Source organism: Mesoplodon bidens (genome assembly GCF_964165515.1).
Source record: "Mesoplodon bidens genome assembly, chromosome: 1".
NCBI lineage: Eukaryota > Metazoa > Chordata > Mammalia > Artiodactyla > Ziphiidae > Mesoplodon > Mesoplodon bidens.
In genome coordinates, this window is record NC_138176.1 from 165,339,965 (window position 1) to 165,358,038 (window position 18,074).

At 45.2% G+C, this 18,074-nt stretch overlaps 1 protein-coding gene across 6 annotated transcripts in view; it reads left to right on the forward strand.

Moving 5' to 3' along the window:
* The window catches only part of KCNMA1 (potassium calcium-activated channel subfamily M alpha 1), a 757,357-nt gene that overhangs the window by 373,519 nt on the left and 365,764 nt on the right, over positions 1 to 18,074 (forward strand). For all 6 annotated transcript variants that reach the window (XM_081250585.1, XM_081250584.1, XM_081250583.1 and 3 more), the window contains exon 3: positions 5,523 to 5,584. In XM_081250585.1, the coding sequence (XP_081106711.1) occupies positions 5,523 to 5,584 (62 nt within the window). The remainder of the gene's footprint in view (positions 1 to 5,522; positions 5,585 to 18,074) is intronic.

The following is an 18,074-nucleotide window of genomic DNA, read 5'->3' on the forward strand; positions in this document are numbered from 1 at the left end:
CTGTGGGAGTTTGCAGTGGCGGTGGTGTTATTTCTAGGCCCCCTCCTTCTTTGGACTTCGCAGAAGTGTCTATTTATATGTGTAGCATTTATAAAATTCACAAGGACTCCTGAGTAATTTAAACTTCTGGATTCCATGCTAGTTGAGGGCAAAGATCAGGCCTGACTTAGCTATTTCAGTTTTCTATTTCCCTCTCTCCCCCTCTGGACCTCAAGCAGAGGAGTTCAATAAAGGTTGATTGTAGAGTTGTTAAATTTGCCAGACCAAACATTATAATTTGGATGCTGGAATGATGTTATCTCTCATAAACAAACCGTCCCCAGATTGTTTGGCCTTGGGAGTCCTCATGTCTTTTTTTTTATATAGTGAATTTTATTGTGTATAAATTATACCTCAATAAAAGAAAGAAATGTGCCTTTGGGATCCTATATCAAAAACTGTTCATTTTCTGAGGGGTCGCTGCTGCCAGTAGCTGGCTAAGCCCTGATCAAACATGCAGAATCATTAACTAGGGTCATTTGTTCTGCGGTGAGCTGAGTAGAATGTGTAAAACCCCCTCAGGAGAGAATTAATTCTTCCTCCTCTCTGTATTTTTTAGAGTACTCCTAGCAGGATTCTCAAAGTGTGCAGGCCTCATACATATGTTCTAATGGGCTAATTGTTAAGGTGACATTTGTAAATTGATCTCTGACTTGAGCTAAGTGGTTTTCTCTAATGGGTCTAATTCAGTGACTCCCGTTCTTGGCCACACATCAGATTGACTGGAGGAGCTTGTTAAAAATAGAGGTATGCGGCCTCCCCCTCACCCCAGTTCTCAATTATCTGGTCCCCCGGTGAGGTGAGGGCTTTTAAGGAGAGCTCCTCAGGTGATAGGATTTGAGTGGCAGCAAACTTTGTGACCCTCTGTTCCAAATCCATGTCTGAAGGCCCATGTAGCCTTATGTGTGGGTTTGAAAGCATTTGGGCCTAAACCCGAAAGCTTGAAACCAGGTTCTAGAACAGGCAGTATCTCTGAAGAGCCAGCTTTCCAGATTCATTCACCTCCATATCGCATCAATGGATCTGTCTTTTCCCTGGGCAGCTTCAGTGACCTGAGGAAGGATATTCTGTGCTTCGCCATATACTGTTTTGCATTTTTCTGAACCTTCCAAGACATTTGGAAGGTTTTCAGGGTCTGCTCGAATTTCCATTGTGAAGATGGCTGTGTCTTTCTCCTCTCTGCTCACCATGTATCATCAGACTTTTGTTTTTATATAATTTTCCTGCTTTTTATAATTTTTATTATTTACTTATTTTTTTGGCCACCCAGCATGTGGGTCTTAGTTTCCCTGACCAGGGATGGAACCTGCACCCCCTGAATTGGAAGCATAGAGTCTTCCCACTGGACTGCTAGGGAAGTCCCATATCATCAGACTTCTTGTGTCAGGTGTTGGGGACAGGCATTCTTTTAGTATACTGTGTGTGTGTGTGTCTGTGTACCTAGCATTCTTCTGTACAAACACATGTCATGTTTGATCTTAGAGTTTTGAAAATAGATGACTCACGGGCACCATTGTTCCAATGACATTTATCAAACTGCTTTTGTTTTTAGGAATCTGGCACTCTATAAATATCACTCAGTACTCAGTACCACCACACAGCATACGGGTGCTTGCAGTAAACCTAAGAATATGGCAGTTAGCACTACACAAGTTAGCCAAGGTGACTTGGTGAACCCAGACTATGAAGAGTTAGGAAGGCTGGCCGGGCTCTCATGGCAGGCACAAGGTGTGCTAAGAGGGACTGCTCACCTCATCCCTTGTGTCAGACTGTGTCCACACACTCTCTTTTGCGACAGTACTTTGTAAAGTGCTTGGTCATTGTTAGGGGTGTTTCTGCAACTCAGCTGCTAGATGGCGAGTGTTTCCCGGTCTCTTTTCTTCATCTCATCTTACCATGTCCCTTGGGCTGCATTGCCCCTGGTCCCTGGGACTGTAGTTGCTCACGGAAGGATTCCCAGTGGCCCTCCCCCTTAATGAAGGGTTATTAGAGTAGCCATAACACATCGGAAGAAGGGACACTTTGAGAAGGAATTGGCTGTTGAGACAAGAACCTCTGTTGTTCCCGCCCTTCCCTAGCTCCTCCATTTATGTATGTCCCATCTAGTCCATATCTTACTATATAGTGACTCTACCTGTACCCTACAATTGAGCACTCATTGCATAATAGCATAGGACTCATCTATGTAAGGGTTACTGCAGAAAAAGAGCATATTTTATGACTCCAAGTGGATTTCTTCCTTTTGTTTTTCCTAGGGCCTTGTGCATAGCAAATGTGAAATACTTAGGTGATTATTTGGGGATGCTCTGTAATGTAACCATTACCACTTAGGCTAAAATCTAATCATTTTGTATAGTTGGACTGAAGTTTTTCATTTTTAGAGTAGGGTTCTCAGACAGTGGGGTGTTTGCCAGAGAGATAGAGATGAGAGATGCAAGATGAGAGAGAACTAGCCCTTTGCTAGGGCCCTGTAGAAGATTCATCTCTGTTGGATTCCTGTTTTCATGGCCAGATCCAAAGGATTGATTCATTATCTGCAGCATCTGGATCCGGGTTGACAATGTAATCAAGCCTGACATGATAAAGAGCCATTTAGCAAGTTTAAAAGTCGCTGGCATGGTGGCCTCAATACTGATACTGAGAAGCAGCTCCTCCCCCACCCCATTGATCATTTTGCGCCTGGAGGCAGGTGGCTGGGGGATACTGAGAAGCAGATCCTCCCCCGCCCCATTGATCATTTCACGCCTGGAGGCAGGTGGCTGGGGGATGAGGATGGGACAGTTCGGACACCCTGTACCTCATTGAGAGTCTTCCAGCTGAACGTGTGGACCCAGGAATAGGTCCACTCCTCAGAACCTTCAGCTCCTGGGAACTGTGGCATCATCTTACTCCTGGGTTTTTGTCCCTCCCTTATCCTGTCAGAGCGATGCTGATATTTGACTTTGCATCTGAAGAGAGCAAGAGGCCTCCCCTCCTGTCGCTGGCTGATTCGCTTAAGCTGCACATTACTCCCCATCACAGAGGCAGCTGGGACACATTTAGTGTCAGCTACTTTGTCCCCTCCAATGCTGGGAAATCATCATCATTGCAGGAGAGCTTAGATTTTTGAGCCCATTTCAGAATGATGCAGATACGGTGTGCAAGAACTTTTTCCCTTTCTTTTCCCTTTCTCTCCTCCCCTTTCCCCCATCCTCTCCCCTCATCTTCTCTCTAGCTTTAATGGCCTAGGCCTGCACAGCCCGCTCTGAGAGAAGCTCTGCACTCACGGATGCACATACACACACACAGAGCCAGACTGACAGAGATTAGTCTTGCATCAGCTGTTTATGAATGAAGAAGAGGTCCTTCCCCTCTGATCTGGCCACACCCCTTCTCTTTGCAGCCTTTTGAGAATGAGGTCAGGGCCGGGATCTAACTGCTTATGTCTCAGAAATAGCAGCACAGATCAAAATTAATCTTAAGCTACTTGATTTGCTGCCTCATTCAGATAATAGAGGGAAAAGCAGAGGCTTCTTGATGTTTTTGTGTATAACTTTGCAAGAAATGAATGAATAAGTGAATGAATGAATGAGTGCATGTGTGAGGAGAGAGACTGAGGTGAGCCGCCAGGGGGATTAGTCCTGGGCCGAGGGTCATTACTGACAGACTGCAGGAGTTTCCTTGGATTCAGCTGGAGCCCGTTTCAGTTTTTAAAACAAAATGGAAGAATAAAATCAGCCCCGGTGGTGTATTGTTTTAATACTTCCTTTCATAAGGGGAATTCATCAGATGCTATGAAGCCACATATTCCTTTTATAATATCCAGTTGTTTCAACTGTCAGTTGTCTGCTTTGTAGCCCACCGTCCATGGAATGGATGTAGCTCCATGGAATTTTGTAATGTTTTAAGTGAATATGTATGCAGAGTTCATTTTCTATCAGCCAGTTTAGCTCATGTGCATGTGAACACACACATACACACACACACGACTCCATCATGCCTAATCGTCACATAAATCAGGATTCACCTCTATCCACCAGCCAATGCCACAGGGATGTCAATTTGAAGATATGCCGAAGAGGCTGACACTTCTCACACCCTTCACCCTGCAGTCCCTTTAGAATATTAGCACATCTACTAGATATTTATTGCCCCCTGGCATTATGTGTGATGGTGGTGTTTATTTTTTTGTTCTCAAGCTTCATTGTTGGCTCTTGACGTCTTTTGTATTTTTTGTTTGTTTGTTTGTTTTTGCGGTACGCGGGCCTTTCACTGTTGTGGCCTCTCCCGTTGCGGAGCACAGGCTCCGGACGTGCAGGCCCAGCGGCCGTGGCTCACGGGCCCAGCCGCTCCGCGGCATGTGGGATCTTCCTGGACCGGGGCACGAACCCGTGTCCCCTGCATCGGCAGGCGGACTCTCAACCACTGCGCCACCAGGGAAGCCCATCTTTTATATTTTTGTACATCCTTTTAGTTGCACTCTTGGCCTCCTCTGTGAAGGACTAAATAAAGAAATTAGAGTGCGGAGTGAGGACAGAAGTGTCAGCATCAGCCTCATCTGCTGCATATTCATTTGGTGGACTTTACTGTGACAGGTATCCTTTGAAGGAGATGCCAAAACTGTCTTTTGTATCAGTGGTGATTAATTTTGAGTGAAGAGTGTAAAGAAGAACAACGTTGTCATATACCTGGCCAATCGTATTACCTAATTTGGCTTCCTGTGCCTAAACTGTCTCCAGAATACCCGAGAAGTAGTACAGCCACATGCGCGCACACACATTCATGCAATGAATATAAATATGCATACATGCGCATATATGGACATTTATACAGACACCAAATTTGTGCTTTTTGATTAATATTTCTTGTCTAGAAACTGAAAGTAAGTTAGTAAATTAGTGTTTGTTTAGGGTGGGTGGTAGGAACAGGTATTAACTGTTAATGGGCAGGAGGGATTTTTACGGCGTGATGAAAATGTCCTGAAAGTAGATGACACTGCCGGTTGCACAACTTGATAAATTTACTCAAAGTCATTGATTGAATTTTACACTTAAAATGGCTGAATTTAGGGTATGTAAATGATACCTCAGCAAAGCTGTTAAAAATGGATGTCCCTATCTCTGAGTTCCTTTGGGGCCTAGGTTACATATAATATGAAAAATGGTATCACTGCAATTTTTTTACCTGCTTTTTTCCCACTGAAGTGTGTTGACTTCAGCTGCAGAGAAGCTGGACCCTGAGATAACAGGGCCAGATGAAACCCCAGTGCCCAGGGATACAAAAGTCTGCCCTGCGCCCTGTGGGCCAGCAGTGAGATTGCTGTCCACTGCGAGGTGAGGAGCTGTGCGCAGGTTCGTGTGTGGGCGCAGCAAGGGGGCGACAGTGCCAAGCAGGCCCCTGAAGACACCATGTTCTGAGCTGCAGCTGCATGTGTCCCAAAAATAAATAAATAAACTTCCCAGCATTCAGCTCTTAACTGATGGTGTTTTTCTCTTCTTTTGCAGGTGGTCTTAGTCTTTGCTCTCAGCATTGGTGCACTTGTAATATACTTCATAGATTCGTCAAAGTGAGTATTCAAATACGTTGTCTTGCCCTCTTTTCTAAAACCATCACGAGCCTTTACATTGATCAGTTGATTTACTTTAACACCAACCTCTGCAAGAGCCTCCTGAGTGTGGAAGACTTTTGGAGGAAGGCAGGGCTGTCTGTGCGGCTTTTCTGAATGGGAAAGCAAACTCTCACGAGGAAGGCTACTTTGATTATGCTGGCCTAGGAGGGCGGGAGAGGAATCTGAGGTCATCACACCTTTTCCCTGGGTATTACTGATTTTCACATAGCTGTTTCCTGGTGCGGTATTTGCATGGAAGATGTCAAGAGGTCAGGAGGGCTCTGATGTGAATTTGCAACCTCTGAGAGAGTCACGGTGTCCAGTCGGTGAGGGTCTGAGCCATTCTTGACGTGGTGGTAGGATCCTTTCCTTGTGAGCGTTTCCAAAGCTTTACTCTTATTGGAGGTCAGCATAGAAAGCCTGATGCTATCCTTTGTGCCTGCCAACTGAATATTCCTGAAGCATCACTGGCTGGTGCTTCTTGACTTGTGAAGTTAAGGAGATGGGATGGAGGAGTTTGTGATGACTCCCAGAGGTGGAGGCCCATGGCCATCTGAGATTTCCTACAGTGGACACTTCTGCAGACCCCTGGGGTGCCAGCTGAGTGAACTGGTGCTCTGGGGTGAGCCTGGGGCGGGGTCTGTCTGAGCCATGGACAGAAAAGGCTTTGAAGGAGGCAGAAGGGGGCACTGAGCAGAGCTGCTAGGTGGCAGCCAGTTCTGCCCTGGTTCCTGCATGTGTCACCCCCTCGGTACATCATTTGTTCCAAACGTTCTGTCACAAGCTTGAAGTTGACAGCATTTGGGAAACTGGAGCTGAGCTGGTCTGACTCCTTTCTGTGGGGACATGCACCTGACACCTGGATGGTGGCCTTGAGCTCTTTGCCTACATCATCCACGGTAAGAGTGTTTTTGATTCCCTGAACTCTCACCCTGGTACACCTGGATGCTGGAGTTTAATCTGAGGAAACCTGCTTGATATCCCTGTTGGCTCAGAGCCTGGTGTGCCTGAATTTTGAGCTTAGTGTTCTTTTTCTGTGGCTCTTTTTCTGTAGTAATTTCATGCATGCCTAAACTCTGAATTTCTCAGAGTTACTGGTCACCAGCCAAAGGATTTTGTGCATTTGGGTGTTGAGCCAAAATCATGCCAAGGAAAATAAAGAAAACATCATCATCTGTCTTTGGGAACCAGCCACATCTAGAATATCAGCGGTCCTTCAGCCCATCCCCATGCACAAGGCTGGGCTGTCCTTGCCCATCTCAGGTGGAGGGGCCTTTAAAAGTCCTCCAGGAGTTGAGATTCCACGCACTCTTCCATCAGCTCTTCCTGGCCGAGGAAGAGAAGAGTTTTTTTAAGTTTGGAAAACTCCAATTGGTATGTCATTGAAGGTAAGCCCCATTTAAATATCTCCTCTTAATAATTCTCGATCATATTTGAATTGAACCAAAGATCTTTTAAAGCTCCTGGTCTTACTTCTCCCTTTTGTCCCCAGGGGTGAGGAGTATTCTCACAAGTCATGGGGTGCGTACCCTGCCAACTTCTGTGCCGGGGCTCAGAAAGTAGTTTCCGGCATGTAGTCTGTGAGCCCCAGCAGGCAGACCCTTACGTGGAGGTGAGTGTGGTGATCGGCCAGAAGGACAGATGCCTTGGCGCCTTCTTTCCTTGTCTCTTCCTTTTTGCTCCTCTGTATTTCTCAGAAATAAAATGCTCTTGTAAGATGGATTTGAATTGTGTCCTTTTTTACAGTCTCTACTATGGGGCGGTCTTTTGCTCTGTAGTTCTTGGTGTTCTCAGCTCCGCATGAAAGGAGGGAAAGGAATAGAATCTCCCAAGGCAAGACCCTCTTCCCTGGATGCCCTGCACCACTTCAGTGTCCTTTGGATTTAGTTATGATTCTGCTGAGCCTGGGAAAGCCAGTACTGGGAACCCTCTCTGGTTCTGGTTTCTTTTATGGACTTGCAAAGAGTCTATTCTAAGGGTGGACCTTTGGTCCTGTGCTCAGCTTTTCCCAGCAAAAATGCCAAGAGTCTTAGAACCAAGACTATCCTCACTCTCCCTGGGGACTGTTTCAGCCTCATCCTAACCTCCATCTTTCTTCTCTGTCACTAAACTGAGTGGTTTGGCTTAGTGAGCTTTTTTGTTTATAAGAAGATCTTATGTTTATTTGTGTAGCCCTTTCTACTTTTCATTGGAATTACTACATTGGGTTCTGAGGTCAAATCCCGGGAGTTTGTCCTGTGGGGGAACTCATCAGCATAGTCAGTACCAAGGGTCTACTATCTTCCTGGGGAAAGCCAGTAAGGATGCTTACTGTGTAAGTAAGGGGATGAATTAAAGTAGAATCTAAAAGTTACCTCCACGATAAGCCATAGATACATTCCCAGGAATGAAAAAAGAGCCCATCAGATAAAGTATAATCAAGCATAGTAAACAAGAAAAGAAGTTCTATCCACATATAAGATGCAAATGAAAAGCGGGTAAGAAAGCAGAATGTAAATTCTTAAAATTCATCCCTCCCTTTCATTCAAAACTGTCACCGGTTTTACACACTCGTGGTTTGGGTGGCCATCTGGGCATCTTGGAAAGAGAGCTTCAAACGTCTCTTGGAAGTTACGCTAAATCGTCACCCTGGAATAAAAGTACCTAGTATTCTTCAGATGAATTTTAGTTAGTATTTATACTCTTCAGATAAATAAATCAAAAGACAGTGCATAGGCTTTCCCTTGTGTGAACCTAATTGGGCAGACGTGGTTCGTGAAATGGCTTGTCTCGGAGAGTTTTAACCAAAATGGTGGGGAATGCCCCAGCAGCACAAGTTCAAGATGTGAGACTCTTTGACCTAGCCCTTTAAATAGTGCAAGGAATGCAAATTAATATAGAAAACAGGCTCTATTGGTCGGCTTTGCTAACTCACTGTCAGGGCAGGCCAATGCAGGTTGTATGAGTGGACAGGCAGTTCAGATAAATGTCATAATTGGTGGGTTTATGATTTTCTTAACCTTTCAAAGCTTATTTCACCATCAACAGGCAGCAGGTAAGTCATTTCCAAAGACTTCTTCTCCCAGACTTCTTTCCTTTTCCATTGTTGAGTCAGGATGGATCCCTGAGTAGGTCTTTTACATTCAAGGGTTTGGGAGGCCCTTCTTTGGGTGTAATTTTCTTAGAGTGGTCACCACAGAAGAATCACTTGTGCAGCCTCAAGTGATTACTATCTGGCCGAGACAGATTGTGCTCAGAGCTCCTAGATTGGAAAGCCAAAGAGAATTACATGAAAGTATGTTAACATTATGCTTCATCATCCCAGCAGTAGACTTTCTAGAAACACCCCAGCAGAGGGAGATGTTCCACCCAATCTTTGGATGGACACAGATGTCAATTCCTTAACAGACACAGAGAAGCATTAAGCTCACCACACACAGCAGTTCCATCCCCCCAAAGACATTAAATGGCCACACGAGGCAGATACTATCCCAAAAAACTCCAGTTCTTTTTCCTCCTATTTTTCCTTCCAGTTTTATTGAGATATGATTGACATCAAGCACTGTATAAGTTAAGGTGTACAGCATGATGATTTGACTTACATACATCATGAAATGATTACCCCAATAGGTTTAGTGAACACCCAGCATCTCATATAGATACAAAATTAAAGAGAAAAAAATTTTTTTTCTCCTTGTGATGAGCACTCCTAGGATTTACTCTCTTAACTTTCATTCTTTTTAAAGGTGCCCAATTTAAGGCACCCCAACTTCTAATTTTGACATCTCTCGATACCTACACCCCCCCTTTACTCCCACATACTCTGATCTTGTGTGAAGCAAAGATTTTTTAAAAATTGTACAACGAAGTCAGAAGTGCCCCGAGGTGCCCTGTGGGTGATAATGTCACCGTTGCTGGTCCCATCCCTGTCTATTTCCTCCCTTTGACATAGGATCAGTAATTCTTCTCTAATAGATAAAGAAAAAAAAGAAAAAAGACCCAAAGATGTCAGTGTGAGGGCAGGATTCATGGACTGCATAATACATCAGTTCCTGCTGCTTCTAGAATTTCAAGGGAAGAACGTTGGAAGAGGTAGGGGTTCAGGGCCCTGGGTATTTGCATTTTTTCCGGAGGTATTCTTGGAAAGGATGACTCACCTGTGTGAAGATATTTATCCCTTTGATTCCTGTTTAAACTCCACTACTTCTTATGCTGCAGTTCAGTGGATTATGAATATTTAATGTTGCTCACACTGAAAATGAAGGTCAAGTCCTGCTCACTGGTGACTTCATTGCTGGCTTGTGTCTCTAAAAGGCATGCTACCTGCTGTGAGCAGAGTAAAGCTGAAAGGTTATACATTGTTAAATTTTTCCTTAATGGCTTTATCTGCTCTAAAATGGCTGGTACACAGTGGGGGCACCTGCTGACTTCACCGGTCTTTGCTCTCGGCTTCTGGTATCAGCAGTGCTGTTTTGGGGGGTATGGACATCAGGAAGGGGAAGGGAAAAGCAGCACAAATTTTGGAGAGCATCCAAAATTTGGACCAGATTCCAGGCTGACAGTGGTGTTGGCGATGTGAAAGGGGCCTTCCCCCAGTCCTTAGAATTTTACATTTGTACTCAGTGATTCATTCATTTTATATCCATTCATTCATTCATTCATTCATTCGAGACAGCTTCAGTGTGATCATGCTGAATATTTTCCACACGGTCATATTGCTTGAGGTTGGCTATGGTTAAAGAAAACTGTCTTTAAGATTGCAGTAGAAATTGACCCGATTGTTTTCATAGTCTCTAAAAATAACATGGGCATCATTGATGTAATGGGATACCAAGAGCTTTAACAGAACTGGCTAGTTACCCCACCATTTTACCCGCCCAAATCTTTACACAGCCAGGCTCTAATCCCTTTGCCTAGAAATTCTCCTGAAAAGGGAAGGGAGGGCCGGGTGGTGGAGGGAAGAACATTCACTGATCCTGTGCTGTGTCAAGGTATAGCGCTAAGCACTTTAAAATGAATTCTATGTGCAGTCTCATTAAATTCTCTTAGCAACTTGATAGGGTGGGTACTATGACCTTTCCCACTTCACAGATGAAACTGCAACATTTGCCCAAAACCATGCAGCTAGTAAGTCGTGGAGCCAGGATTTGAATCCATGTGTCTGAAGGCACCTCTCTTCCAAGTCAGGAAGTAAAATTCCAGATGTGGAAGTGACTACATGGGTTCAGTGAGATGTTTTAAGAGAGGTCACCTAGCCTCATCCTGCCAATTCATCTGTCTTGTTTTCTCATTTGTTCTTCATCTCTCCATTTCGCACCTTTAGGGCCAAGTCTCAAGGCAGCTGTGCTCACAAGGGTCCTGTGAGTCTTCTCACTGGGACGTGGGGCATGTGGGCCATGTGCTGTCTCATGTCTGTTTGGGCCTTGATTCATTTCTCCCTAAACTGTGGCTCTAAAAATACTCTCTTCCGTTTCATCTCAGTGGGGTGGCAGCATTTTGTGATGGACTAAGGTCAAGTTAGCAAAGAACAGGGAAAGTTGATCATGTCTTAAGGACCCCTCCGACTTAAGGGATTCTTTCCCGGTGGAAAGTCCCTTTGCCCTCCCCATCCTTACCTAGGTGTCTGAGCCAGTTATTTGGCAGACTAGATAACCAGAGAGGCTCTGCTTCCCCATTAGTTTCTTTTGTCTCTTTAGAGAGTTGCAGGGTCTAGTTAATTTGTTATAGTTTTGCATTGTGTGCTTACAGAGTTAGTTAGTGCATTGTGTGCACATCAAACCCGTGGACTTTAGGAAAATTTGATCCCAAGGAGGTTTCTTTGGAGGTCTTTGAAACCATGTAAGACATCCAGCCTCCACCTCCAGTCTTGTTATTACCCACAGTGCACACAGGTGTTGACCTCGTAGTGGGCACCTGGCAGAGCTGTGAGGACAGTGTAGGTTACTTCCACGATAGTGCATTGTAACCTGTAAAGGACTGTGAATGCTACTTTCCCTGTCACCGTTAGCACACCCCCTGCCCCATAGCAGGAACAGCTGGGCAGCCCGTGGCATCGAGAAGGAAGCTCACCATTTTATTCTGGACCCAGCTCCTTTATGGAACCTGATCTTTCTGGTAGTGTTCTGAGAAATCTGCTCCAGCTCTCCGCCTTTAGGCCCTTTTCGAGAACTCGTGGCATGCATTTCACCTTTGTTGAGGAAGTCAACACAAATCGCTGTGTGTGTAAAGCATCTCCGTATTCTTTCTTTTTCCTTTTTAAATACTCCCCCCAATTTTCTCCATCCCTCACTGACATTTTTACTGCCAGGCTTTGGTTTGGAAAATTATGGGTAGGGAAAGTTTAAGGGCAGGATGTTCAGAACAGCACTGCACATCTGTGAAGGGAGCACGACAGGAGAGCCAGCAGCTGTTGAAAGAAGGGCATGTCAGATGGTGGAGGAGGCGAGCCCACTGCAGGCTGGGGGAAGAGGAGACGCCTTTGGGGCAGAGAGGCTGTAAATAACTCCCAGTGGGAAGTCCTGTCCCCTTTCAGCATTTAACCTTGAATGGCAACCCTTGATTCTCAGGCATGGGAGCAACCCCAACTCAACCATCCTACCTTATCTGGTTTTGCAAATTGCCCTTCTTTCATCAGTGGGCTGTAAACCTGGTAGAGAAGACAGGTATGCCAAGGGGGTAAGCACTCTTGTTCCTTCCGTCTTCCACGCTATGCAGTGGTCTCGGCTTCCTTGCTCACGTCTCACTTTGAGGGAGACACAGAGCCACCGCATACGACCGGGCTTAGAAGCATCAAGGGAACTGCTCGTCTTTGGCATTTCCTGCGGCAAAAATCAACGGCTGTTAGGAGCGGGAAGGAAGATGGAGCTAGACCTTCCAGGCTTACTGCAAAAGACAACTTTAGAATAAAATGCTAGAACTTGAAGAGGCTTCAGAGTCCGCCTGGTAACACTGTTCCCTGCGCCTCAGCGTCCTCTCCTGCCGAGTGAGGGCTGAGTGACCTTCTCAAGGTCACTCAGCCAGCCAGGGGCTGAACTAGAGCCAGAAGTCAGAGCTCTTCCTGCCCAGTCCAGTCCCTTCTCTACTTGATCTTTTGGTTTCTTTCTACTAAATAAAAAATGAATAAAGATGTGGTAGTGAATATTATCCATTGACTAGCAATGCCAATAATGACCTTTTACGCAATTCTGGAGTTTCAGGCTGTTACCTTGGGGGAAACTTTAGGGACATGGAAAAGAACAAAGATAATCCCAGATGGAAAAGACCAAACCCAGCCAGGTGGGTGCTTGGGAGATTAGTGTATTTCATCCCCATTGGCAAGAGGCTTTGAATTTCTTGATTTTATGGTTCTGCTTTTCTTTCTTTCTTTCTTTCTTTTTCTTTTTCCTGTACTATTTCAGAGGGGAAGTAAGAGTTCAGCTCTGTTGTGGAAGGTTGACCAGGCTGAATGCATTGGTCTGGGCTGTTTGGAATTTGTTACACATAACTTTTTTTTCTTTTTTTTTTTTGCGGTACGCGGGCCTCTCACTGTTGTGGCCTCTCCCGTTGCGGAGCACGGGCTCCGGACGCGCAGGCTCAGCGGCCATGGCTCACGGGCCCAGCCGCTCCGCGGCATGTGGGATCTTCCCGGACCGGGGCACGAACCCATGTCCCCTGCATCGGGAGGCGGACTCTCAACCACTGCGCCACCAGGGAAGCCCTACACATAACTTTTGAGGACATTTTGCCCCACTGCTCATTTGTTTCTCCTATGAAAACACTATCTGACAACTATTTCTATAAATCCATATCTACTCTACCCTCCAAAATTAGAATGAATTATTTCTTCTCTTTTCACCACTCTCTAGAATTTAAAAAGAGACCCTTGGATTATCTGACACTCTCTCAGCCCTCTGGCTTTTTTTTTTCTTTAAAAAGAATGATTGTTTCAGGGCAAATGAAGAAGATGCATTCCCTTTAAGACCCAGTTAGCTATCTATGTCTTCTGCAATTAACATGTGTTTATACCACCAGAGGGCTGGATCTTCTCCCCATTGCCCAGCTCTGGTCCTTTACCTAAAGCCACAGCCAGACATGCATTCAGAAACTGCCAAGAGATCAGTATGGAAGCCAGCTGGAGGGAAAGGTTAGAGCTCAGAATGGTTTAATCCAAACACAGGGACAGAACTCATGCTTAACGCAGCCATGGTTATGCTGAGGTGTGGTGTTGACGGGTACAGCTTCATCACGGGGTTTATGGGCTGCACACAGGCGTGACCTCTGCCTTTGCTTTTATTCCTCTTGTCCTTCTTCCTGACAGCCTGACAAATTAAAGCTTTGGGGAGACCCTGGTCAGTGATGAGTTATTTGTGTTGTAAAAATAGAATCCATTGCAGTAAGGATGCCCTTGGGACTTTTTGGATGCACATGTCACTGTTCCCAGAATTTGGGAGAAGGGCATGTGTATGTTTGTTTGTGTGTGCATGCATATGTGTACATAGGGGACAATCCTGTCCCACCTATAAATGGATGGGGAAGCATAGCATGGGAGGATTGGCCACCAGTCTCATCATAATAACAGAGATGGGGCTGAGAGCCATGTACCTTAAAGGTATCAATAAACTAATAGATGTATGTTAAGTACTGACTGTGTGTGAGATATTTTTCTAGGTATTAGGGGATTTCAAATACTATGTATAAGGCTAGATTTTTTTCCATTAAGATGTTTAAATTATATATATTTTCACAAGGTTCAGGGAGTCCAGCCATAAATATAGGAAAAATGAGGTAGTAAAAAAAAGATAACAAGTGAGGTATCACTAGGCTATATATCATCAATTTCTAATATGAGCTTTGCTAACAATAAGTGCTGAAGGTTCAGAAGCTGAAAAGATAGCTGGATCTTATAGAGTGTTTTGGCCCTGGGGAGATTTTGAGTTGAGGAGACAGAAAACTCAGTCTCCCACCCAACCTCTAGGAATCCATAAGAGGGGCTCTCATTATGGCACACACTTTGGCCTCTTGGATTTTGTTTTCAGTATTTGCTGAGTCCAGCGAAGCCCTGCCTTGAAGTTGGCCACCAAGATTAAGGACTTAGAATGCTTTCAGAATGGCATAACAGAATCAGAAAAGCAAACTGTCTCTAGTGGTGATAATACCTATTCTCCAATTGCACATGATGAAAACCTTTGGACACTTTTCCAGAAGTGGCTGGCTGAAAGGCAGATGCTCCGTCTTTTTGAAACTGAGGTCAGGGTGTAATGTGCCTTACAAGGGCCTCATTTATGAATTTGCCACGTGCAGAGCATCCAGGGGCATGGGGGGATGACAGTCCTGGCTAAGTGAGGTCATGCTATGGGCACACCCGCCACGGCTCAACCCGAGATGCTGGCCTGGAGACCAGCATTTGCCTGGAGGGGCTTCACAGTGATTTTCGTGGGCTCTAGGTACTTTTGCCTTCTTGGGTCTCTTTCTCCAAAAAGAATACTAAAAGTTATGTTTTGGGCTTCCCTGGTGGCGCAGTGGTTGAGAGTCCGCCTGCCAATGCAGGGGACGTGGGTTCGTGCCCCAGTCCGGGAGGATCCCACATGCTGCGGAGCGGCTGGGCCCATGAGCCATGGCCGCTGAGCCTGCGCGTCCAGAGCCTGTGCTCTGCAACGGGAGAGGCCACAACAGTGAGAGGCCCACGTACTGCCAAAAAAAAAAAAAAAAAAAAAAAAAAAAGTTATGTTTTACTGCTGTGTTCCTATAAAGATGAGTATAATCCAGGCAAGAGTCATTATGACCTATTCATTGTTATATTTATTTTTTTCTTCTGGTTTTAAAGAAATTGGAATTCATCCATTTTTGTGGTTGGCTAGAAGTGTGGTGGGCCCTCGGCCCTGAGTCTGCGGTGCCTGATGGAGAAGTTGGCTCTTTTTCCTCCCTTCCTGTCAGCCCCAACCGTCTGGAAATTTTCACAGATAAGAAAACATGCCCAGAGACAGACGCCTCTTACCACACCCCTCCCAGTGTCATCTAATTGTTTCAGATGAGAAAATAAAACTAAACATTCCATTTCAAACCACGTCTTATGATTTGGCTTTGGGAAATATTAACGTCAGCAACCCATCATTTAATCAAAAATGGCACCCGTGGATATGTCAATTTTTAAAAGAAAACCGCATAATCTTGCTTTCCTGTTGCGTTTTGGAGACACATGTGCTTTGTCCATTCTCATATCTGAAAATGAGTCTTGCCAGTGTAAGAGGTCTGTTCACTCAAAGTACCACAGTAAAAAAGAACATTTCCTGCACCGAGGTTTGCAAGCTCAAGTAGAAAGGGGTGGGCAGATGTTAGAAATGAGGCAGGCAGGTATGTGAGGACCAGGAGGCGCTGAGAGCCCGAGCCTTCCCTGAAATGACTTCCCAGCTCCGGCTGACTGTCCCCAAGCAAAAATGCAGACTCGTACAGGCAGATCTTCCCCTGTTTCAGAGAGAAGAGAAGAAATTGGGCCTTCATGTTGAATCTTCAGTTTTAAAATATCGCCCATGACCCCACCCCTTTTAAAAGTCCTCTATGGGCCAAACAAAACACCTCCGTAGGCTGTTTTCAATCTCTGTTCTAAACTGTCTCTCTTTCTGGTCTTGAATTAGCTCAGCTCCCTGAGTGCCAGAAGATATTCTTAACTCTTGGACCTCTGTCTCCCAAAAAGGGGCCCTTCTCTCTCCATGGTGAGGAGTCCTTGGTCTCTACACGCCCCAGCTTGTTTCCCATTTAACACGTCTTCCAACGCTGCATAAGTGAATGTCCACCTTTCTCTAGGCAAATACTGTATGCCACAGCAATAAATCACCCACAACTTACTGTAAATCCCCAAAGCCACATATCACTAACTCTACATCATCCCTGAAAATAACGTCATTAGGACCTCATAAACATACACTCTGTTTATTTAAGAACTGCAAGAGTTTTTTAAACATGGTTGCTAAGTCACAAGAGTGTATTTTCCAGGACATAAATGGAAGTGAACATAACCCCCTTAAACTGTCAGATTCTTTATAAGAAAAGAGGCCCAAATCTGTCTGTTCTACTAATGTATTAACTTGACCAAAACAGAGTTGATTATACTAAGCGTGTCAGTGTTGATAATTGCTCGAGATTATTTTCTGACTTGCTCGGCTAAATGGGCACATTGCATGAACCTTGGTTTAATTTCTAACATATGTGGGTATAAAAGCATGGGATAACAGAGATAAACCCTGGCTGTAGTTTCATCACCCTTAAAGTTCCCAATTTGCTGAGCGTGAGGGTCAACTGATGAAACTCTTATGTTGTGGCCCCTTCAAAAACAAAACCGAAAGCATCTCTGGACCTTTCTTCCCAGATATGGTCTCAAGTCTGAGCTATATCGCTATCTCCTGACTTTTCACTTTTTACATGGAAACTTGGCAGTTAATTTTAGGATAGCATTAGGCTCTGCTTCAATATAGAACCCAGAGCTCAGATATTTTCAGAGCTGGAAAAGAGATGACCATTCCATTATGATAACCCTGATTCTAGTAGAGCTGCTTCATCAGTCTGATGTCCAAATGGAAAATACTCATACCACCTTTCACTGATCATGATTCTCTCAGGAGGAAACAATAGGTAGGGCTCCAGGGTCTACCTATTAGATGTTGGAATCTACAGTAAGGCATTTGCCCTTCTCAACAAAGATATTCTACCCATGTTCCTAGTCATGCAGACCTCCTATTCAGAGTCCCTGTTTCTTCCTTTGAGAGCTAGTGTTTTTACCTCGTCCTTCCAGCCCCCTCAGAAAATGCAGAAAATGAACCCACAGCCCAGTTTGAGATACATTTGGTCTTGATGCCCCGGAGGGAACTGCAGAGTCCTTATGTAGAGAAAGGTGAAGAACATGAGGCTATTGAATGACTCCACCTGGCACATGCTTTTTCCTCTAGCAGCGGTAGCAAGTGGGCGAGGAGTGCATTAAGGATTTTGCCCTCTTCATAATAGCATGAACAGGAATAATAAGGCAAGGCCTGTAAAGAGCGGCATTAATAACTGAGATGTGGGCTTCCCTGGTGGCGCAGTGGTTGAGAATCCGCCTGCTAATGCGGGGGACACGGGTTCGAGCCCTGGGCTGGGAGGATCCCACATGCCGCGGAGCAACTAGGCCCATGAGCCACAACTACTGAGCCTGTGCGTCTGGAGGCTGTGCTCCGCAGCAAGAGAGGCTGCGATAGTGAGAGGCCTGGGCACCGCGATGCAGAGTGGCCCCGCTCGCCGCAACTAGAGAAAGCCCTCGCTCAGAAACGAAGACCTAACACAGCCAAAAATAAATAAATTAATTAATAAACTCCTACCCCCAACATCTTAAAAAATAATAATAATAATTGAGATGTGCTCTGGGCAGCCATGCAGCCTGGCTGTGCCTTCGAGCACAGTCTGTTATCAAGTACGTGGTAAGGCTGGGGGGTAGGCAAGGAGGGGGCAGGTGGTGCCTGTGCGG